This window comes from Lontra canadensis, unplaced genomic scaffold (assembly GCF_010015895.1).
Source record: "Lontra canadensis isolate GAN:19392208 unplaced genomic scaffold, GSC_riverotter_1.0 scaffold114, whole genome shotgun sequence".
In the NCBI taxonomy this organism is placed as follows: Eukaryota; Metazoa; Chordata; class Mammalia; order Carnivora; family Mustelidae; genus Lontra; species Lontra canadensis.
Genome location: NW_022631108.1, coordinates 5,759,174 through 5,785,164, shown reverse-complemented (window position 1 = coordinate 5,785,164; position 25,991 = coordinate 5,759,174). Strand labels below are relative to the sequence as shown.

The 25,991-nt window shown below is 34.9% G+C and overlaps 1 protein-coding gene and 1 pseudogene across 2 annotated transcripts in view; one reads left to right on the top strand and one right to left on the bottom strand.

The window, feature by feature from the left end:
• Window positions 1–336: 336 nt before the first annotated feature.
• Window positions 337–25,991, bottom strand: part of CYLC1 (cylicin 1) — a 105,121-nt gene continuing 79,466 nt past the window's right edge. For both annotated transcript variants that reach the window (XM_032840608.1, XM_032840609.1), the window contains exon 6: window positions 337–487. In XM_032840608.1, the coding sequence (XP_032696499.1) occupies window positions 455–487 (33 nt within the window). In that variant the 3' untranslated portion in view covers window positions 337–454. The remainder of the gene's footprint in view (window positions 488–25,991) is intronic.
• LOC116856922 lies at window positions 10,293–12,525 on the top strand (annotated as a pseudogene).

Sequence of the window (25,991 nt, the reverse complement as noted above, 5' to 3'; positions counted from 1 at the left end):
CATTTAGAGGTTTGTATATTTATGAAGGAAGTGGGGGTTACTCTACATATAGCTCTCTATTTATTTAAAGGGTGTACAGATCTGGTTCCTTCCCTCCATTTTTGTTTACTTTTTCTTAATGCTAAGTAAAAGATAGATAAAACAAAACATGACAAGGTATCCAAAGGAAGATTGTTAAGTATTAACATAAACACAGAAATGGTTTCCAAATTAATTTTCAGAACATGGAGTAAAACACTACAGCAATTTGGCTTGAGTAGTTCAAACACTTAATAAATAAAGCATACATCTCTAAAATCGCCTCTATAAATTACACGAAAAAAATCAGCTCCTGGGACTCATGAAAGACTTGCTTTTATTATTACAGTTCCACAGAAGTAGAAATGCTCACTTGAGAGTAGCCAGTATTTACTGTGGTAAGGCCATTCTGTGAAACCAAGTGCTCAGTTGTTTTTTAAAGCAGCTTATGAATCCACTTTGCTTCAGGCTGGGAAATAAAGTAAAAAAAAAAAAAAGTAAAAAAAAAAGAAAAGAAAAAGAAAGAAAGAAAGGAAGAAAGAAAAAGGGAAATTTATGTATCTTAATTATAGAGAGTTCCTGATTTTTGAGATACCACACCAAACCACATAATGTCACGAGTGAAAGGGAACTTCGATAACATTTTTATTTCTTATTAAAAATTCAGATCATTGGACCCCACCCCAGACTTACCAAGTCAATGCCTGGGATGGAGTCAGCAATTTGCATATTCAACAACTTCCTTGGGTGATTCTAATGTTCTTTAAAAATGAGAAGTACTGAATACTCATCCTGCAACTAGCATTTTTTAAAAGAACCAAGTTCTATCAATGTACATTATGTGTCAAAGATCTCACAACTATTTTACCTATTTTTATTTTTTTTTAATTTTCTTTTTTCTAAAATATTTATTTATTTATTTTTAAAAATTTCTTTCCAGTGTTCCAGAATTCATTCCTTATGCACCACACCCAGTGCTCCATGCAATACCCACTTAATACCCTCCTTAATATCCACCACCAGGTTCACCCAAACCCCCACCCCCCTCCCCTCCAAAACCCTTAGTTTGTTTCTCAGTGTCCACAGTCTCTCATGTTTCATCTCCCTCTCCAATTTCCCTCAACTCACTTCTCCTCTCAACTATTTTAAAGGACTAGAACATTTAAAATTGATAATATAAAAACACAGAGTATATTTAAAATAGCTGATTGCCATTCTAAATTCTACCACACTAATGTAAGGATATTCATATTTGCATATTACTGTCCATCTTTGTACACAAACACCCAGATTTTTGTTTAGTTGTGATCCCATAGTATTTTTTTCTCCTTCAGTCTCTTAACAGTATGGTATGAACATTTCCCTTTAATTATCAAGGTTTTATAATTATCATTTCAGTGAATGCATACTATCATATGTATTATATTTTACTAAACCATTTGCCTAATTTTATACATTTAGTTTAATTCCAAAGGTTTTTTGTTATAGATAATATTGCAATCAGTCTTTATTCCCAGATTTTGTTTTTCCTTCTGCTAATATTTTTATTACAATTAATTTCAAGTATTGGGATTACTGAGTAAAATAGTATTGCCTCATTTAGAACTCTTCCTTCATAGTTCCATATAATTCCAGAAGAAGGTTGAAGCAATTTACACTGTCCCTCTTTTTCAGTCAGCAGTGAATAAATGTGCCACCAACATTAAAGCCTCAACAGACCTATGTAAGATATATTTGTAAGATATTTTACATATATAATACATATAAAATTTGTTGTATTTATATATTTTAGGTATATATCATTATACTTCTATTTAGTTATTAGATGAGAAATAATCTCATAAGGTTGCTTTGATTACTAACCATGGTCAATTTTTTAAAAAGATTTTATTTATTTATTTGACAGAGAGAGATCACAAGTAGGCAGAGAGACAGGCAGAGAGAGAGGAGGAAGCAGGGTCCCTGCTGAGCAGAGAGCCTGATGTGGGGTTTGATCCCAGGACCCTGAGATCATGACCTGAGCCAAAGGCAGAGGCTTAACCCACTGAGCCACCCAGGCGCCCCAACCATGGTCAATATTTTTTTAATAATTTTATTTCTTATACTTATTTTCTCCTGTATAAATTATATTTCTATTTCTTGGCCATTTGTTATAAATATATTTTACTCTCAGAAATATGTCATATCACTAACACTCTTGATTCACAGTTCAGTATTTTTTTCTACATCATGATGCTTCCCAAATAATTAGGATGAAGTGTTAACTATATCAAACCTTAAATATAGGTGGGATAACTTTCATTTATATATCGTGATTTAGGCGAAGCACTAGAAATGCCCCCTTTCTAAAGCATTTCACGTTACCCCAAATCCAAACATTTGAAATTCATTCATTTATATTTTGGTGCTAAGAATTTTTTAGATTTTATTTCTTTATTTCTTTATGAGAGAGAGGTGGGAGAAGCAGAGGGAGAGGTACAAGCAGACTCTGGACTATGCTACAAGGCTTGATCTCAGGTCTTTGAGTTGAAACCAAGCGTCTGACCCTTAACTGACTGAGCCACCCATGAGTACCTTGGCTTTTAAGTTTTTTAAATGCTTCAGTTAAATGGTAGTTAATACTTTAAGGGTAACTGCTGTGGACTGAATATTTATGTTCCCCTAATATTCATATTTTGATGCCCTAATCCCCAATGTGATGGTACTTGGAGATAGAGACTTTTAGGGGGCAACTAGGTTGAGATGAGGTCATAAGAGTGGAGCCCACATGATGGGATTGTTGCCCTTATAAGGGAATGAAGAGACCAGTGCTCTTTCTATGTCATGCAAGAATACATCAAGAAAGCAGTGTCTAAAAGCCAAGAAGAGGTTCTTTACCAGAACTCAGCCATGCTTGAACCCTAATTGTGGACTTCCAGCCTACCAAATTGTGAGAAATATGTGATGTCTAAACCACCCAGTCTATGCTATTTGTCACAGCAACTTGAACTAAGACAGTAATCAAAATTAAGCTTGTAATACCATAATAGGAAATTATTTTAAAAATTCAGGGAATAATAAGTGATAGATTTTTTTCTATACAGGAAAGAGTTTTGAGTTCTGGGACTTTCCAGAAAATGAAACATTGTCTAAGGAATGGAGATCTTGGAATTTGAGTTTGTTCTTGACATCCAAATGTCAACAAGAAGAAATCAAAACTAATGCTGAGCAAGGGAAGATAAGGAGAGTAGTTTCATGTTTGAAGCACAGCAAAGCAACAACATATCAACAGTTATACAATAGGCAAAAAAAAAAAAATCTTTGAAACTACATTAAAAATCAAAGGCCTTTTCCCCATTCAATTTATAGTTTAGAATTAAAAAAAAAAGCTTATGTAGAAGCATCAAACCTTCTGCTGCTTTTATGCTCTTTAGACTTTCATTATGGTTATTATATCAGTTGCCAACCCTGTGTCCCTCTCACCATTCACTTTGGATTGGGCCTGGAAATTCTGTGTTTTGCTTCAATAATATCATCTTTCAATACCATACTGTTATTTTTATATGTAATGATGCAATTTCATAGAGTGGCTCTCCTATTAACTAGTTGGGTGTTCTTGGATAGAAACTTCCCCACTGTCTTTGTCTTTCAAAATATTTCTTATCTTTCATGATCCAGGTCGAATATCACCTTGATGGGTAGCTTTGTGGCAGACAGTTTTTTCACTCTTCGTGAATGAATGAATGAACTGGGCACACTAAAAATTACACTATCCAGTGTCATCTGGATTTTTAAAACTGCCCAGCATTTTTTTTTTAATTCAGTTCTTTTTTTTTAAATTTTATTTATTTATTTGACAGACAGAGATCACAAGTAGGCAGAGAGGCAGAGAGAGAGGAAGGGAAGCAGGCTCCTGACCAAGCAGAGAGCCCAATGCGGGGCTCGATCCCAGGACCCTGGGATCATGACCTGAGCCAAAGGCAGAGGGTTTAACCCACTGAGCCACCCAGGCGCCCCTTTAATTCAGTTCTTGCTAGTTTTCTAAAAAAATGTCATACTAATTACTTATTCAATAAATATTGAGTGCCACCCACTCTTTTTGGAATTTGGGATATATTAGTAAACAGAAGAAAGAGTTTTGCCCTCACAGAGATTACATTTTATCAGAGGATATACACAATAAACACAATAAATTATATAATTGAAGGTAGTAAAATCTACAGAAAAAAAGATGAGGTAAGGATTGGAGTGGGGGGGCGGTTTGCTGCAATTTTAAATACAGTGGTTATATTAGCTTCCTTGAGAAATTAACATTTGAGCAAATATTTGAAGGAGAGAATTACCCATGGGTAAATCTAAGTAAATACTATTATAGGTAGAAGGGTATATCAGGGCAAGTACCTAAATAATATTCCTGGAATGTTCTAGGGACTACAAAATGGCCAAAGAGGCTAGGTCAGATTGATGCTGAGGAAAATAAGATGAGATCAGAAAGAGCATCAGGTCAAATTATCTAGGACTTTGTTGGCAATTGAGAGAATTTGACACTTATTCTGAGTGACATGGTGAAATTTTAGAGGGTTTTTTTTTTTTTTTTGCAAGTTAGTTTGTTTCTCTTAGGTTTAATTTAACACTGTCAGTCATTAACATAATCTTTACTAATTATATTGATTTTCAATAAACTGCATCCATTTAAATGGATAACTTGCTGAATATATATAGCCACAATCAAGTTTCAGAACATTTCAGTCACTCCCAAAAGGTGCTTCATTGAAAGTGACATAACAGGAATGACATGATGTGATGTAGTATTTCTACAGAAGAGATAAAACAGTGACTGGGACCAAGTTGGTAGCAGTTGATGAGAGGTGGTCATATTTTAGATTTTTTTTTTTTTTGAGTGAACCAGATCCAACAAAGGTTGGGAACAAAAAAGAAGAGTCAAAGAAGTCTTTGGTGTATCCTAACCTTATTCTTGATCTTAATGTGTCTTGACCTAATGGGAAAGTATGACATTTTCTGTAAGTTTTTGATTGAGAGCTATTATCAAGAGAAGAAAATTCTCTATCCTTTTTTTAAAGTTTTTATTTAAATGACAGTTAGCATACAGTATAATATTAGTTTCAGGTATACAATGTAGTGACTCAACACTTCCATACAACACCTGGTATTCATCACAACAAGTTCACCTCTTAATCCCCATCACTTATTTAACACATTCTCCCACTCACCTCTCCTCTGGTAACTGTCAGTTTGTTCTCTACAGTTATGAGTCTGACTCTTGGTTTGCCTATCTGACAATTTTTCCTCCTTTGCTCCTTTGTTTTGTTTCTTAAAATCTAAATGTGTGAAATCATATGGTATTTGTCTTTCACTGACTGTCTTATTTCACTTAGCATAATATATTCTAGCTCCATCCATGTGATTGGATTTCATTCTATTTTATGGCTGAGTAATATTCCATTTGTGTGTATTCTTTTTTTGGGTCATGATTTTCATCTTAAATAATATTAAAATTTATAAAATACTTTTCTGAAGACCGACCATTCTAGTTCTCAGGAATAAAATTAATTTAAAATGAATGTAAAAGTGGAATACTTATGTGATATTTTGAGTGTTCCTATTTTCAGGGAAAACTAGTTTCAAGACAATCTATAGGTATCATCATTTTCTGAGGGAACAGTTTAAGTTCTATGGCAGATATTGCCATGTGTCTGTATATCTCCATCATTTAACACAGTGTTTAAAACAGAACACTTTCTCAATAAATACTTATTGACATAGGAAACAAAAAATAAACATGGATAACTCCATTGAATACCACAACTTATTCTAAACATAAGATTTCAACCTATAAAATAAAAAAAAATCATGACTTGTTCTGACAATATCTTAAAGTTAATCACTCAAAAATATTTATTGCTTAATATTTATTTCTTGTCATATATGACAATGTTCTGGGCATTATGATAAATAGAAAGGATTTCATCCTTGCCCTTGAGGTGCTTTCAGTCTGGTTAAAGACAATATTAATATCAACTCAACCCATAAATATTAAGTGCTACAGTGTTTATAGGAAAAGTTCAGTTTTGAAGAAAATAACTATGGGGGGGACAAACAATTACTTAAGAAAATGAGAGCAACAGAATTTAAGATGTAAAAACAGTAGTAACAGTAGTATTCTTACATTTATATAGTGACTTAGAATTTATAAACCTTTTCACACACTATAATTTGGACTTAAATACAATTTGTTTTACTGAGTAGATTAAGTATGATTTTTCTTATTTCCAGTTGTCTTAATCCAAATTTTAAAAAAAAGCTACATAACAGTGAAGTTATGTCTCAAATTCATTTTTTCCCTGTTCTCTGCAACTTATATATTGGTTGAATATAGAAGATAGCAGGCAAGAGTATGGATAGGAAAATACACTAAAGATATTGATTTGGAAATAACTATAGCTGTGTGAAAATTGAAGCCATAATAATAGATGGATTCTCTCAAGGACAATATGTAGAGAAGAGTGGGATAACTGAGCCAAGAACTGAACCATAAACAATTTGAGTTGGACATGAGAAGAAGTGCCAGAAATGCATATAGATAAATAGAAGTCATAAAGGAAAAGAAAAAAGAAAATCATAGTAGTTGAAATTGAGGGAAATTAAAGGGGAGGAGATACATTTCCAATGAATGCAAGATATCAAAAGGGGTTAAGCATGGAAAAAAAAACTATAGTATTTGGTAAAGTGTCATAATAGGGGACCATTGAAAGAATACTTCAGGGGGGAAAAAAAACTAAAGGAATGTTCAAGATGACAACATAGGTGGACCCTAAATTCATCTTGTCCCATGAACACAAAATATGTACAGTTACATATGGAACAATTTCCCCCTGAAAAGCACTTGATAACTAGGTAAACAGTGCCTCCAAAACAAGACAAAAGAGACACATCAAGAAGGGTAAGGGAGCAGACACATGGTTCTTCCCAGGACTCTACCTCACAGATGGTAATAATCAGGAGGAATCCCAAAATATGGAACACTCCTTCGAGGAGTGAAGAGATTATACCTCATCATCAGTGATCCTAACTTTGGGAGCTGGCACCAGAGAGATGATATCCCAAAATTTCTGGTTTTGAAAATCAGTAGAAATTAAAACCAGGAGAATTACAGGAAACAAAGATCCCATTCTTAAAGGACTTGTGTGCAAACCCACTTGTCCTAATACCACCAAAGAAACAGATTGAAAAGTATTTAGGCCATAAGTGACAAAGACCCATTTACTAATTTTAGGCAGCTCCCAAAGAGGCAGAAACCTGTTGGGACTTTATCATGGGGCAGAAGCACTGCAGGATGTAATTTTTTGCAATCTTACTTTAACTTGCTGGGGAGATAGGCAATGGGAGCCATCTTTGATGTTCTTCCTCTAGACTGCTAACACCAGAGGGCTTGTGCTGCCCATCCTGCACTGTAACCAGGATGACTAAGTGCCCCATGTCCCACCAACCATGCAGGGATCCCAAGCCATAATAGCGCCAGGTGAGTGCCCAAGCCCTGCCCAATCCATGCAGAGACCAAAGCACTACCAGGCTAAGCAAGTACTCCAAGCCCAGCACTACTTACACAACAACCAAAACAAAATTAAGCTAAAAAAGCCCTCACATCCTGCCATCCTAATGAAGTGGAAGGGCCACAACTGGGCTAGTAATTGCCTTGAGCCCTAACCAACCTGTGCACAGACTGAGCTACAATCAGTTTGGGCAAATGCCCTTAGACCCACATTCTCTGTGCAACAAACAAGCCACAACTTGACCAAATGAGTGCTCAAGCCCTACTTAACCAACACAGAGACCAAGCTATGATGAGATGAGCAAGTGGCTCAAATTATTCTCTTCCTGGGCAGGGGCTGAACTACAAAATGGTCTAGCAAAGGCTTAAAGCTCCATCATCTCTGTGTAGCTACTGTAACCTCCATGGGTATATGAATCCCAGAAGAGGTGCTTGCAGAGAGTACCTGGCTCTGGTGACCAAAGGAGATTATACTTCTGGACTATAAAGAATAGCTTCTACACAAGACTTCTTCAATGCTGAGGGAGGTAGACATTTTGCCTAATACAAAATAAACACAGAGAACCAAAATGATGAGACAGAGGAATATTTTCTGAAATAAAGAATAAGGGAAATACCCAAAATAAAATTCTAATGAAATGGAAATAAACATTCTAAATGATAGAGCATTCAAAGTAATGATCATGAAGATGCTCACTGATTTTGGGAGAAGACTGGATGAACATAGTGAGAATTTCAACAATGTAATAGAAAATATTTTTTTAAAAAGTACCAAACAAATGATAACTGTACTGAAAAATGCACTAGAGAATTTTAACAGCACAATGGATAAATAGAAGTATGAATTATTGAACTAGAAGACAAAGCAATGGAAAACACATAGAGTACAGAAGGAAAAATAAATAAAAGAAGTGATGATACCGTAAGGGACCTCTGAGACAACATCAAACAGACTAGGAGAAGAGAAAGAGCCATAGAAATATAACAAGAAATAATGGCTAGAAACGTCTATAATCAAGGCCAAGAAAATACACATACAGGTCCAGGGAGCCCCAATAAGATGAAACCAAAGAGAAGCACAAGCATGTATTTAAAATGATAAAAGTTAATGACAGAGAGAGAATTTTTAAAATAACAAGAGGAAAGCAACTTATTATCTACAAGGGAAACCCCATAAGATTATCAGAATTTTCAGCAGAGACGTTATAGGCCAAAAAGGAGTAGTGTGACATATTCAAAGTGCTGATAGAGGAAACCACAAACCAAGAATTACCTATGTAGGAGGGTTACTATTAAAAATTAAAGGGTTTACATATTCTTTTCCAGATAAGCAAACACTAAGGGAGTTTATCACTATTAAATTAGCCTTAAAATAAATGCTAAAGAAACTTCTCTGAGCTAAAAATAACAGACCTAACAAATACTAAGAAAACATAAAAAAATAAAAATCTTACCAGAAAGCATAAATAAAAAAAATAAGTAGTGGATTAACCATTTATAAAGTAAACATGATGGGTAAAAGGCAAAAGTAGTAAAATAAATTAAAAATACAATAATTAGCTAAGGGATGCATAAAATGATGTAAAATGTATCTTCAAAAATATTTTTGGGTGGGATGAGTAATAATACAAGGCTTTAGAATGTGTACAGAATTTATATCAGTTTATTTATTTTTATTTTTAAAAAGATTTTATTTGACAGACAGGGAAAACAAGTAGGCAGAGAAGCAGGTAGAGAGAGGAGGGGGAAGCAGGCTCCCCACTGAGCAGAGAGCCCAATGCAGGGCTTGATCCCAGGACCCTGAGATCATGATCTGAGCTGAAGGCAGAGGCTTAACCCCCTGAGCCACCCAGGAGCCCCCAAATTTATATCAATTTTTAAAAGAGACTGTAGTATACTTAAGATATTTTATGTGAATCCCACAGTAACAGAAAGCAGAAACAACAACAAAAATCATTATACTAAATACACAAAAGACAATGAGAAAGGAATTTTAACATAATACTAAAGAAAAAAAAATCAAACCACAAGAGAGAAAAAGGAGAAGAAAGGAACAGAGAAAGGAATTACAAAAACAGCTAGAAAAAAATGAACAAAATGGCAGTATTACCGACTAATAATACCTTAGATATAAATAGACTAAATTCTCTAATCGAAAGACATAGGGTGTGCTGGATGGATAAAAATATAAAAATGTATAAAAAATATTCTATATGCTGCCTATAAAGCACTCACCTCAAACCTAAATAAAAAACTAAAATGAAGGATTGGATAAAATGATACACCATGAAAATATAAATGCAAAGAAACTGGGGTAATAATACTTATGTCAGACCAAAATAAGTTAAAACCTAAATTAACAAAAGACAAAGAAAAGCATTACATAATGACAAAGGGGTCAATCCAAAATGAAGATATAACATTTGTAAACATCTTTGTACCCAACATAAGAGCATCTAAATAAGAAAATATTAAGAGAAATAAAGAAATATATAGCAATATAATAATAGTAAAGGAATTTAATATTCCACTTTCATCAATGGATAGATCATCCAGATAAAAATTCAATTAAAAAATAAAATAGCCTTGAACAATACATTAGAATAGATAGGCTTATTATATACAGAATATTTCACACAAACGAGCAGGATACACATTATTTTCAAGTGCACATGAAATATTCTCTGGTATCAATCATATTTTAGGTCACAAGGGCTCTGAGAAAATGAGGGTTATAGCGGGGAGGGTTGTGAGTGGATGGGTGAGTCTGGTGTTGGGTATTAAGGACCACACATATTGCATGGAGCACTGGGTGTTATGTATAAACAATGTTGGAACACTACATCAAAAACTAATGATGTATGGTATGGTGACTAACATAACTCAATAAAAAAATTTTAAAAAAAGCAAATATCAATAAATTTAAGAAAATTGGAATCAAATCAAGCATCTTTACCAACAACAATGGTTTAAAACTAAAAATTAACTACAAGAAGAAAACTGGACAAAAAAACACAAATACATGGAGACTAAACAACTTGTAATTAAAAAAAAAAAACAATGGGTCAATGAAAAACTTAAAGGGAAAATAAAGAAAATAACCTGAGTCACATAAAACAATACAAAATTTCAAAATCTTTGGGGGTATAGCAGTTTAAAGAGAAAAGTTCATAACAAAACAAGCTTAACCCAAAAAAACAAGAAAAATCTCAAATAAAAAATTTAACTTACATTTGAAGGAACTAGGAAAAAAAACAGAAAAAACAAACACCAAAGTTAATAGAAGGAAGAAAATAATAAATACCAGAGAAAAAATAAATAAAACAGAGACTAAAAATACATACAAAAGCTCAATGGAATTCGGAGCTTTTTTTTTTTTTTTTTTTGGAAATAAAAGAGAACAAAACTGACACAATTTTAGCTAGACTCATTAAGAAAAAAGTGAGAGGCCCCAAATTAAAAAAAAAAAAATCAGTATAAAGAGGAGAAATTACAACAGCTAGCACAGAATTACAAAAAGAAAATAAGAAAATAATTTGAATCATTATATGCCAAGAAATTAGCTTAGAAGAAATAATGAAATTTCTAGAAATATGGAATCTCCTGAGACTGAATCATAAGAAAATAGAAAATCTGAATAGACCAATTATTAGTAATGAAACTGAATCAGTAATTTAAAAAAAAAATCCCAAGAAACAGGAGTACAGGTCATGATTAATTCTATGGTTAATTCTATCAATCTTTTGAAGAAGAGTTAATACTTATCATTCTCATATTATTTAAAAAAAATGGAATAGATGGATGCCTGGGTGGTTCAGTTGGTTAAGCGACTGTCTTTGTCTCAGGTTATGATCCTGGAGTCCCAGAATTGAGCTCCACATTGGGCTCTCTGCTCAGTGGGGAGTCTGCTTCTCCCTCTGACCCTTCCCCTTCTCATCCTCTTAGAGAAAGAGGATGTACTCTCTCTCTCTCTCTCAAATAAATAAATTAAAAAAAAATCTTAAAACAAAACAAATCAAACAAAAAAGAAACCCAAAAAATGGGATAGAAATGAACAATGTCAAACTTATTTTAAGAGGCAGATATTACCCTGATACCAAATCCAGAGAAACTACAAAAAATATATATATATGGCCAGTATCTTTGATGAATATAGATGTAAAAATCTTCAACAACATACTAGCAAATAGAATTAACATTAAAAGAATAATACATGATCACGTGAGATTCATTCCAGAGATGCAATGATCATTCATCATATGCAAATCAATCAACATGATATACCCACATTAAAAAAAACAACAAAGTATTAAAAAGTATATGATCAGTGGTAGTACCAGAGGAGGAAGATGGCAACCACTTTAGTAGGTACTGGAGGAGCAGGCCACACCAGCATATTTCCCACACTGGGAAAGCCAGGAAGTCTCAACAGGGACCACAGGGACCACTGTCATAGCCAAACAACTTTATGGGGGTGTGGTTCTGGGAGCCCACTCCAGAACAGCTACTAGGTCCTACATTGCCAATCAAGTGACTGACAATCTGATCCCTATTCATGACTGTATTTTCTCCTGCTGCTTAGGCTCAGCAGCTGATACCCAGGCTGTAGCTGAGTCCTGTCACTTATCAGCTTATTTCCATAGTATTGAGCTAAATGAGCCTCTGGTGGTACAAAAGGTAACCAGCCTCTTTAAAAAGATGTGTTTCTCATACTGAGAAGACCTGATGGTAGGAATCATCAAATGTGGGCTGGGGCCCCCCAAAAGAAGTGCAAGTGTACTCAGTGCTCATGGAGGGTATGATGAGAGTCCTTTGTCACTGGGAGCTCTGGGAGCTCCTATCTTTGTGGCCATGTTGATGCTACCTAATGGGAAGATGTGACCAGGGAAGAGTCTTGGCAATTCATGTCAATGCTTTTGCTTTGGTCATGGGATGGGTCATCTCCAGTGGTGGGGTGATCTGTCTGGCAACCTTTGTAGAATCAGAGGTAAAGTAGCTGGTACTTTTGTCACATGTTTTTTCTATATCTATGGAAATTATCATATTTTTTTTTATTCTTGACAGAATGTTTATTGAACTTTATATAACAATATGTTGTCTTTTATTTTTTCCTAGAATTCCAGGAATCAGGGAGGTGGTAAAGTAGCAATGGTGAATTTGGGAATATGGTCTCCCAAAAGTACCTGCTGCTTATTGACATAAGATTAACTACTTATACATGGAATCTAAAAAAATAAAACCAGTCAATAAAACAAGATAGAAGTAGGCTCATAGGTAGAGAACAAACTGATAGTTGCCAGAAGGGAGGGGGTTGAGGGGTGGATGACATAGGTAAAAGTGACCTACCAACATTCAGTTTTAAAATGATTAAGTCATGGGGATGTAATTTGCAGCATACGGAATATAGTCAATAACATTGTAATAATTTTGTATGGTAATAGATGGACAGAAGACTTATAGTGGTGATCATATCGTAATGTATAAAATTATACATTTTCTAATGTATACAATGACAAAATAACTATGAGGTAAATTTGAAACTAATATATATTGTATTTCAATCATAGTTCAATGAAAAATACAAAATAAAAGAACTAGAGAAAAAAGATAGGAAAAGAGAACTGAAGAGTAATTAGAGCAGTTAATTGCAATTAGAGCAGAAAAACTGCAAATAAAGTGTTTAAAGTTACAAAGATCATTAATAAAGGAACTAAAAACAAAGATAGAACTATAGTAAGAAAAGAGGAAGAGAGGTGATGGTGCATACAAAAAAAAATATTCACCCATTACGGAAGAATGCCATTAGGAAATGTGTAAAATTGTGAAGTAACCATATAAATATATTATTTAAAGATATGGAGGTAGCCACCAAACTAAATGCAGAATCACATTAATATGTGCCTATGTTTGTCAGACAATTTCACTGGTACTTGAATCTTATCTTCAAATATGGTGATAGTGCTTTAAATTACAGAAATTGTGGCTTTTGAAAATAGATTAAACCAGTAATGATAGTGACAGAAGAAAAATGACTTCTTACATCGTAAGTATACTCATATATTTTTAAGATTTGTATATTTATTTTAGAGGGAGAGATAGCATGTGCAGAGGGAGAGGGAGAGAGAATCTCAGACAGACTGCACCCTAAACATAGAGGCAGACACAGGGCTTGATCTCATGACCCTAAATCATAACCTGAGCCAAAATCAAGAGTCAGATACTTAACCAACTGTGCCACCCAGGTCACCCAAAGGTATATATTTTAACTACAACTCAAATTGTTTTTTTTTTTTTAAGATTTTATTTATTTAGGGGAGAAGGTCAGAGGGAGAAGCGGACCCCCCGTGGAGCTGGGAGCCGCATGTGGGACTTGATCCCAGGATTCTGGGATCGTGACCTGAGCCAAAGTCAGTTGCTTTAACCAGCTGAGCCACCCAGGCACCCACTCAAATTGTTTTTTACACTCTAAAAATCATAGTGTACTTAAGATTTACATTATTATTTCCTAAGAAAGATTTCACAAGATAATGATTTTCATTTGTTGCCATTATTATGTCTTGTATTCTAGTAGTTGAGTCACCTGTGCTACCTCTTTAGGGGTATTCTACTCCTCTTCCATCCCAACTATGGGCAGACATATGGCCTACTTCTCTTAGGCTCCATTAGAAAACACAAAACACTTTCCTCTATGCTATTCACTCCAATTACATTTATAGCTCATTTAGCTCAATTCCTCATTTTGGAGATGAAGAAACAGGCCCAGAATAGGAAAAGCATTTACTTGTTTTACTGTATCATGGAAACATGTGTTTTAGGAGGAAAAATTCTAAAGAGTCCCCACAGTTCTATAGTTCCTGTGTATTTAACTTCATTTTGTGAATTAACTAATTTTGTATAGAGTAAATACTCTGAGGTGGATTCCAGTTTTATAAACAGCATCTTTCATTGAATAGAAAAAATGAATAATTTTGTAGCTTCCTTCTTTTTTTCCTGGTTATTTGATTTGACTTCATTTGACTCCTAATTAAGTGTAGTAATTAACAATATAAGCAATTTAATCAAATGTGTAGTATTGTGTATAATAGCATGTAACTTCTGGGTGCTCTGGTGTAAATGAAAATATCTGCTGGAAAATAAAATAACCTATCAATTGACTCTTTCTATTGATAACAGGGTGATACTTAACATATTTTGTACTGAATTGGTTTACCTTGTGTTCCTGTTGCCCAAAAGAAATAAAAAATCTGGAGAGGAGCAAGATGGCAGAGGAATAGGAGCCCTAAATTTCATCGGATCCCAGGAACTCAGATAGATCGTTATCAAACTATTCTGAATACCTACAAACTCAACAGGAGATCAAAGAATAGTAATTCCAGGAACAGAAAATCAACTATGTTCTGGTAAGTAGGACGTCAGGAGAAGTGAATCCAAGGTGATATATGGGAAGATAGACCATGGGGGAAGGGCCGGCTACCGATAAGTGAGAGAGCAGTGGAGCACAAAATCAGGACTTTTAGAAGTCTGCTCCACTGAGGGATGTCACTCCAGTGGCTAAACGGGGGGGGGGGGGACATGGGGGGTTGGAGTGGAATTCTCTTTGGGTCAGTGTGCTCTCAGGACATATGGGGTCACAGAAAGACAGGGGGTTCCAGAATGTTGTAGAGCTCCCAGGTATCAGAATGGGGAAGCCAGCTGCAAAGACAGAGTTGAGGAGGGGCCTCTAAGATTGGGATTGCCATAAACCATGACCCAAGAAAAACTTGGGCCACTACTCTTTGAGCAGGCACACCACAAGTGGCAGATCCAGGGACACATCCCTTCCTCCACTGGGAGGAGTAATGCAGAAGCACCGTGCAAGAATCTGCTGGGTTTGGAGACACCAAACAGGGCTGTGTTCCAGAGACAGAAATGCTCAGTCACAGGCTGGGTGAGCTCAGAGTGTGGCCCAAGGTCAGGGAGACAGGCATGATTGATGGCTTTTCTCTGAGGGCTCACTGAAGAGGAGGACCCCTGAGCTCTTGGCTCCTCTAGTCCTGGAGATTGGAGGGAGCCATCTTCATCCTCATCCTCCAAAGCTGTATGGAAATCTTTCAAGGAACAAAAGCTACTGAGAGCAACCCAAGCAGACTACATAGCCTAACCCCTGTCACGGGGAGTGCATTTCTGCGTTGGGCAATGACATTTGAGAATGTCAAATTCCCAGAAGATCAACAAGAACATCCAGCCAATGTCAAGTTCACCTATCAATGAGAAATGCAAAACAACAGTGCTAGGGTAATACAGCATATAAAATTCATAGCTTTTCCCCCATGATTCTTTAGTCTTTTAAAGTTAGTTTTTTAAAAAATTTGTTATTTTTCCTTTTTCTATTTTTTTTTATTTTTCCTCTTTCTTATTATAACCTACTTTAGCTATTTTATCAATACTTTAAAATTGTATTTAACCTTATTTTTTGTATACATATAAATTCTTTATTTAAAATTTTGGGATAGAGTTTCTTCTAACAGATCAAAATATATCCTAAATCTAGCACATGGCTTTGTTCTAGTTTCCAGCCTGATCACATTTTCTGCTTTTTTTTTTTCTATTATCAACCAACTTCTTATCTTACCAATTCTTTTTTTAGAATATTTTTAAATTTTCATCTTTACAGTCATATTCCATCCCTTCATTGTGTGTGTGTATGTGTATATATATATATATATATATATGTATATACACATATATATATATACACACATATATGTATATTCCTTTCTTTAAAGTTTTGGGAAGCAGTTTCTTCTAACAGGCCAAAATATACCCAAAATCAAGGGTGTGGGTCTGTTCTATTCACCAGTGTGTGTGTGTGTGTGTGTGTGTGTGTGTGTGTGTGTGTTTATATATATATATATATTTTTTTTTTTCCTTTCTTCTTCCCCGTTTCAGGTCTCTACTGGTTTGGTTAGTGTATATTTTTCTGGGGGTAATTGTTACCCTTTTTGCATTTTGTTCTCTCATTCATCTATTCTTCTCTGGCTAAAATGACAAGGTAGAAAATCTCCCCTCAAAAAAAAGAACAAGAGGCAGTACTGATGGCTAGAGACCTGATCAATATGGACACTAGTAAGATGTCACAACTAGAGTTCAGAATGATGATTATAAAGATGCTAGCTGGGCTTGAAAAAAGCATAAGAAGGTACTAGAGAATCCTATTCTGGAAAAATAAAATCCCTTTCTGGAGAAATAAAAGATAAAAAATCTAACCAAGTTGAAAAAGAAAAAAAGCTATTAGTGAGGTGCAATAAAAAACAGAGGCTCTAACTTATAGGATAAATGAAGCAGAAGAGAGAATTAGTGATATAGAAGATCAAATGATGGAGAATAAAGAAGCTGAGAAAAAGAGAGATAACAACTACTGTAACATGAGGGAACATTTCAAGAGATGAGTGATACCATAGGATGAAAGAATATTAGAATGATTAGGTTGCAGAAGTAGAAGAAAGAGAGACAGAGGCAGAAGATATATTGGAGCAAATTATAGCAGAGAATTCCACTAATTTGGCAAAGAGAACAAACATCAAAATCCAGAAGGCACAAAGAACCCCCATCAAAATAAATAAAAATAGGTTAACAGCCAACCTCTAATAGTAAAATGTACAAGTCTCAGAAAGAATGAGAAAATCCTGAAGCAGCTCAGGACAAAAACTCTGTAACCTATAACAGTAGAAATATTAGATTGGTAGCAGACCTATCCACAGAGACCTAGCAGGCCAGAAAACCTGGCATGATATATTCAGAGCATTAAACAAGAAAAATATACAGTCAGGAATATACAGTCAGGAATACTATCCCCAGATAGGCTGTCATTGAAAAGAGAAGGAGAGATAAAAAGCTTCCAGAACAAACAAAAAATAAAAGAATTTGGAAACACCAAACCAGCCATATGAAATTGAAAGGGGTCCTCGAAACAAAGGGAGAGCCTAAAGGTGGTAGACCAGAAAGGAACAGAGACAATATACAGTAACTGCCACCTTACAGACAATACAATGGCACTAAATTCATCTCTTTCAATAGTTACCCTGAATGCAAATGGGCTAAATGCCTCAAACAAAAGACAGACGGTGAAACCATATGATAATTGACTCTCTCTGCTCAACTTATTTCAATCAGCATAATCTCCTCCAGTCTCATCCATGTTGATACAAAAGTTGGGTATTCCCCCTTTCTGATGGGGGCATAATATTCCATTGTATATATGGACCATATCTTCTTTATTCATTCATCTGTTGAAGAACATCTTGGCTCTTTGCACAGCTTGGCGACTGTGGCCACTGGGAGTTGGAGAGAAGTGAGTCGGGGGAAATTGGAGGGAAAGACGATCCTTGTGAGACTGTGGATTCTGAGAAACAAAATAAGGGTTTTGGAGGGGATGGAGTGGGGGATTGGCTGAACCTGGTAGTGGGTATTAAGGAGGGCACATATTTCATGGAGAACTGGGTGTGGTGAATAAACAATGAATCTTGGAACACTGAAAAAAATAAAATAAAATTACAAAAAAAAAACATGGGGTATCAGAATGGATTAAAAAAACAACAACAACAAAACCCATCGATATGTGGTCTGCAAGAAACTAGTTTTAAACCCAAAGACACATCCAGATTTAAAGTGAGGGGGTGGAAAATAATTTACCATGCTAATGGAAATCAAGAGAAAGCTGGGATGGCAATCCTTATATCAGAATCTTTATATCATAAAATTAGATTTTAAGCCAAGACTATAATAAGAGATGAAGAAGAACACTATATCATAAAGGGTCTGTCCAACAAAATCTAAGAATTTTAAATATCTATGCCATTAACATGGGAGCAGCCAATTATATAAACCAATTAATAACAAAAATCAAGGAAACACATTCATAATACAGTAATAGTAGGGAACATTAACACCCCCCCTCACTGAAATGGACAGAACATATAAGCAAAAGATCAACAAGGAAATAAAGGCTTTAAATGACATACTGGCCCAGATGGACATCACAAACATATTCAGAACATTCCATCCCAAAGCAACAGAATGCACATTCTTCTCTAGTGCAGATGGAAAATTCTCCAAAATAGATCACATCCTGGGTCACAAATCAGGTCTCAACCAGTACCAAAAGACTGGGGTCATTCCCTGCATATTTTCAGACCACAATGTTTTGAAATAGAACTCAACCACAAGAGGATATTTGGAAAGAACCAAAAAATGGAGGCTAAGGAGCATCCTACTAAAGAACGAATGGGTCAATCAGGAAATTAAAGAAGAATTGAAAAAAAAAAAATCATGGAAACAAATGAAAATGAAAACACAACTGTTCAAAATCATTGGGATGCAGCAAAGGCGGTCCGGAGAGGAAAGTATATAGCAATACAAGCCTTTCTCAAGAAACAAGAAAGGTCTGAAATACGCAACCTAACCCTACACCTAAAGGAGCTGGAGAAAGAACAGCAAATCAAGCCTAAACCCAGCAGGAGAAGAGAAACAATACAGATCAGAGTAGAAATCAATGAAATAGAAACCAAAAGAACAGCAGAAGAGATCAACAAAACTAGGAGCTGGTTCTTTGAAAGAATTAATAAGATTGATAACCCCCTGGCCAGACTTACCAAAAAGAAAAAGAGAAAGGACCCAAATTAATAAAATCATGAATGAAAGAGGAGAGATCACAACCAGCACCAAAGAAATACAAAAAATTCTAAGAACATATTATGAGCCACTATACACCAGCAAATTTGACAATCTGGAAGAAATGGATACATTCTTAGAGACATACAAACTACCAAAACTGAACCAGGAAGAAATAGAAAACCTGAACAGACCCATAACCGGGGAGGAGATTGAAGCAGTCATCAAAAACTCCCAATAAACAGGAGCCCAGGGCCCGATGGCTCCCCAGGGATATTCTACCGAATAGTTAAAGAAGACTTTAGACTTATTCTCCTGAAACTGTTCCAAAATATAGAAATGGAAGGAAAACTTCCAAACTCATTTTACGAGGCCAGCATTACCTTGATCCCAAAACCAGACAAAGACCCCATCAAGAAGGAGAATTACAGGCCAAAATCCTTGATGAACATGGATGCAAAAATTCTCACCAAAATACTAGCCAATAGGATCCAACAGTACATTAAAAGGATTATTCACCACAACCATGTGGGATTTATTTCTTGGCTGCAAGGTTGGTTTAACATCTGCAAATCAATCAATGTGATACAATAAAGTACCATATGGTACTCTCAATAGATGCTGAAAAAGCAGTTGACAAAGTATGGCATCCTTTCTTGATCAAAACTCTTCAGAGTGTAGGCATAGAGGGTTCATACCACAATATCATCAAAGCCATCTATGAAAAACCCACAGCAAATATCATTCTCAATGGGGAAAAACTGAGAGCTTTTTCCCTAAGGTCAGGACCATGTCAGAGCTGTCCGCTATCACCACTGCTATTCAACATAGTACGAGAAGTCCTAGCCTCAGCAATCAGACAGCAAAAAGAAATAAAAAGCATCCGAATCGGCAAAGAAGTCAAACTCTCACTCTTTGCAGATGGTATGATACTTTATGTGGAAAACCCCGAAGACTCTACTCCAAAACTGTTAGAACTCATACAGGAATTCAGTAAAGTGTCAGGATACAAAATGAATACACAGAAATCACTTGCATTTCTGTACACCAACAACAAGACAGAAGAAAGAGAAATTAAGGAGTCGATCCCATTTACAATTGCACCCAAAACCATAAGATACCTAGGAATAACTCTAACCAAGAGGCAAAGAACCAGTACTCAGAAAACTATAGAGTACTCATGAAAGAAATTGAGGAAGACACAAAGAAATGGAAAAAAAGTTCCATGCTCATGAACTGGAAGAACAAATATTGTGTAAATATTTATGTTACCTAGAGCAATCTACACATTTAATGCAATCCATATCAAAATAACCATCTTTTTTTTTTCAAAGAAATGGAATAAAAAATCCTAAAATTTATATGGAACCAGAAAAGACCCTGAATAGCCAGAGGAATGTTGGAAAAAACAAACAAACAAAAAAAAAAAAAACCACAAGGTTGGAGACATCACAATTCCATACATTAAGCTCTATTACAAAGCGGTAATCATCAAGACCGAATGGTACTGGCACAAAAACAGACACATAGATCAATGGAACAGGATAGAGATCCCAGAAATGGACCCTCAATTCTATAGTCAACTAATCTTTCACAAAGCAGGAAAGCATGTCCAATGGGAAAAAGACAATCTCTTCAGCAAATGGTGTTGGGAAAATTGGACAGCCACATGCAGAAGCATAAAACCGGACCATTTCCTTACACCACACACAAAAATAGACTCAAAATGGATGAGAGACCTCCATGTGGTACAGGAATCCATCAAAATCCTGGAGGAGAGCACAGGCAGCAACCTCTTTGACCTCAGCCACAGCGACTTCTTCCTAGAAACATCGCCAAAGGCAAGGGAAGGAAGGGCAAAAATGAGCGATTAGGACTTCATCAAGATTAAAATCTTTTGCACAGTAAGGGAAACAGTCAACAAAACCAAAAGACAGCTGACAGAATGGGAGTTGTATGCAAACGACGTTATCAAATAAAGAGTTAGAATCCGACATCTATAAAGAACTTATCAAACTCAATACCCAAAGAATAAGTAACCCAATCAAGAAATGGGCAGAGGACACGAACAGACATTTCTGCAAAGAAGACTTTCAAATATCCAACAGACAGTGCTCAACATCACTCAGCATCAGGGAAATACAAATCAAAAAGCACAGTGAGATACCACCTCAGACCAGTCAGAATGGCTGAAATTAACCAGTCAGGAGATGACAAGTGTTGGTGAGGATGCAGAGAAAGGGGAACCCTCTTACAATGCTGGTGGAAATACAGGCTAGTGCAGCCAGTGTAGAAAACAGTTTAGAGTTTCCTCAAAGTTTGGAAATAGAGCTACCCTATGACCCATCAATTGCACTACTGGTTATTTACCCTAAAGATACAAATGCAGTGATTTATAGTGGTATATGCTTCCAAATGCTTATAGTAGCAATGTCCACAATAACCAAACTATGGAAAGAGTTTAGTTATCCATCAACAGTGGAATGGATAAAGAAGTAGTGGTGTATATATATTCAATTGGATACTATGCAGCCATCAAAAAAAAAAAAAAACGACGAAATTTTGCCATTTCCAATGACGTGGATGGAAATAGAGGGTATTATGCTAAGCAAAATAAGTCAATCAGAGAAAGACGTTTATCATACGATCTCAGTGATATGAGGAATTTGGGAGGCAGGACACAGGGTTGTGGGGGAAGAGAGGGAAAAATGGAACAAGATAGGACCAGGGAGGGAAACAAACCATAAGAGACTCTTAATCTCAGGAAACAAACTAAGGGTTGCTGGAGGGGAGAAGGGTTGGAAGGTTAGGGTGGCTGGATAATGGACTGGGAGAGGGTATGTGTAATGATAATGCTGTGAAATGTGTAAGACTGATAATTCACAAACCTATGCCCATGAAACAAATAATACATTATATGGTAATAAGAAAAAATGCATACATATCGTTATTGGAAAAATCGTCATATGAGTAAGGTTCTATGAATACGTACAATACAAACCTAGATATATTACTAAGCCATTTACATGCTTCCTTTTCTTATAAGAAACATCTTATTAATGTCACTTTTTACACTTGAGGAAAATGATATTCAAGGGATTAAGAAAGTTCTGCAGAGGTTTTCTGCAACTAAAGGATAGAGTAAGAATTAAGATCAAAGCTTTCTGACTCCAAAACTGTAGGAAATAACAATTACATTATACAACATTAATGACGCTTTCTATTTTCAACTTATTTAGTTATTCTGAGGGAGATTAGGAAATTTTAGCTAACACATTTTAGGACCCTTGAACCTTGATTATCACATAGCTTAGATTTTGGGACTTGATGAAACTTTATTTACTACAGGACTATTTTTAGTTTTTTTTTTTTTAACCCCTGTTGAAACTTTCTTATGGAGAAGATAATCTTCACCAATGTAGGAATCCAAGAACAAATATAAGGAATTATAAATATATTTGGCCATATATTGCATTGCAAAAAACAAACAACAAAAAACAATAGCTATATGAGAGTTGGGGAAAATATAACAGAGAAGAAAAGTGAAGATTAGTATCTATAATATCTATAACAATATAATTTAACATCTATAATAAAGAATGTTATAAACTGGCAAAATATTAATTACACAAGAAAAGTAGAGACTACAAAGGCATGCTCCTCAAATGATCAAACTAAAGTGGACAAAGTACATTCCAAATATGTTCAAATTCACTAGTAATCAAGGAAAAGAAAATTAAAGTATCTGATGTATTATGCATCCATTAGAATGGCAGAGGAAGAGCTTTAACGTCTATTGCTAACTTGTTTCCAGAGAAGTATGTATTATCTTTTTAAAATGAAACTAACAAAACATCACTCTTCTGCTCTTTGCACCACTTCCTCCCCACCATGTTTGTATGTGTGTGTGTATTTCAAGGTTTGATATGATAAAGTGAATGCTAGTGAAAGTTAAGGAATGATACATTTTAGGATGTTGCTAAATGTTATCTGGAGAAAAGAAAAGAAGTAGAAATGAATGAGGGTAGAAATTCGGAGTGGGAAGACAAAAAAATATATTAAAAATTGATGTAAGCAAATCCAGAATGTATGGCATCTTGGAGTGTAAAATTTTGTGTGTGCTTTCATACACAGGTTGGAACTAAAAGCCATAGCATTAGATATATATCAAGTGACTTATAGGGATAACTAGGATATTGTCAAGAATAGGAGTAAGTTATAAAATACTGCATATTTATTATTTTAATTTGGTCAAAACAAATTGTCTATATGCTTATATGAACTTGTATGTACAAGGAGATTGTGTAAAAAAATGAGCACAAGTTTGGTAACACTGGTTACCTCAAGAGGATGATGTATAAAGAAGTTAGAAGTACAGTAGTGAGCATAGGGTACTATTAATTTTTCACATATTTGTATTATTTTAAGGGTTATGAAAAATTTGTATTACTTTTATCAGTAAATATATATATAAAGAAAAAATTGATAAGAAAGAAATTCTATAAAGAAACATCAGTTTTAAACAAAACATTATACCAAATTAACATAACAGATATATACAATGCACTGTAAACAAAAGCAACAAAATATATATAATTTTCATTTGCACATGAAAAATACTCTAGGATAAATCATATGTTAAGTCATAAAAAGTCTTAAAAATTAAGAAGATTGAAATCATATCAACCATCTTTCTGACCATTATAATATTATAAACAGTTTATAAGAAGACAAGTGGAAATTTTATATTATGTGGAGATTTGAAAACATGCTACTAGAAAATCAATGTGTCAAAGAAGAAATCAATAAAGAAATTAAAATGTTACTTGACAAATTAAAATGTAAATGCAACTTGCCTAATCTTAGGCGATGCAGAAAAACAAGTCTAAGGGAAAAGTTCATAGTAATCAATGCCTGGGTCAAAAAATAAAAATAATAAAGAAAATAAAAGAGGGATTAATCCCTCAGTAGCTCAATTGGTAAGGGATGACTCTTGATTTTGTCTCAGGTAATGATCTCAGGGTTGTAATATCGAGCCCCACGTTGGGGTCCACACTGGGCATGGAGCCTGATTAAGATTCTCTCTCTCCTTCTCCTGTTACTTCCTCCTCCCCATCTAAAAAATAAATAAAGAAAGAAAGAATGAAAGAAAGAAAAAGAAAGATAAGAAAAGAAAAGAAAGAAAATCTGATATAAATTCTACATGTGAAGAAATTAGAAAAAGAACAAATACAACAAAGGCAATGTACAGAACGAGAGAAGATATTTGCAAATGACTTATCAGATAAAGAGCTAGTATCCAAAATCCATAAAGAACTTATCAAACTCCACACCCCAAAGTCAGGAAAACCTAGTCAGGAAATGGGCAGAAGACATGAAGAGATATTTCTCTCCAAAGAAGACATACAAATGGCAAGTAGAAGAAAAAATGCTCACCATCACTTGGCATCAGGGGAATACAAATCGAAACTACAATGAGATACCACCTCACATGTCTCAGAATGGCTAAAATTAACAATACAGGAAACAACAGATGTTGGCAAGGGTGCAGAGAAATTACACTATTGGTGGGAATATGAACTGGTGCAGCCACTTTGGGAAATAGTATGGATGTTCTTCAAAAATTTAAAAATAAATAAAACTACCCTACTATGCAGCTTTTGCACCACTATGTATTTATCCAAAGGATACAAACATACTGATTAGAAGGGACACATGCATCCCCAATATTTATAACAGCAATGTCCACAATAACCAAAATATGGAAAGAACCCAGATATCCATCAGCAGATGAATGGATAAAAAACAGGTGGTACATATATATATGTGTATATATATACAGTGGAATATTGCTCTGCCATCAAAAAATGAAGTCTTGTCATTTACAGTGTTGTAGATGGAACTAGAGGAAATTATGCTAAGTGAAATAAGTCAGCCAGAGAAAGACAAATACCATACGATTTCACTCATATGTGGAATTTAGGAAACAAAACAGCTGAACATAGGGAAAGGGAAGGGGGAATAAAATAAAATAAAATAAAAAGAGAGAGTTAGGTAAAACACAAGAGACTCCCAACTATAGGAAACAAACTGAAGGTTGCTGTAGGGGAGGTGGGTGGGAGCACAGGGTAATTGGGTGATGGGCATTAAGGAGGGCACTTGATATAATGAGCACTGAGTACTATATGCAACTGATGAATCATTAAATTCTATTTCCAGAACTAATAATATACCATACATTAACTAAATTGGACCAAAATAAAACAAAGAACAACTAAAGCCCAAATTTACTAGAATGAAGGCAATAGCAATGCTCAAAGCAGAAATGAGTGAAATAGAAACTAAAATGATAAATAGAAAAAATCAGTGAAACTAAGAGCTAGTGCTTTGAGAAGATAAACAAAATTGATAAACCTTTAAATAAACCCACCAAGAAAAAGAAAAGTGTCAAATAAATAAAATCAGAAAGGAAAAAAAGAGGCACACTGTTAAAATAGAAATGCAAAGGATCTTGAGAGTACTATGAAGACAAAACTGGTAAATCCTAGCAACTACAATATTAAAAGGCTAAATAAGAAAGAAATAAAATAATTGAGCATACTCATTACTTGTAAGGAGATAAACTAACCCTAACCTAGCCAGAGCATTTAGGTATGAACAGGAAATAAAAGTCATTCAAATCAGATAATAAGGGAGATTAAGAGGTACAAACTTTAAAAGTGCACCATAGGAAATATAGTCAATAAGATAGTAATAATAATTGGTGACAGATGGT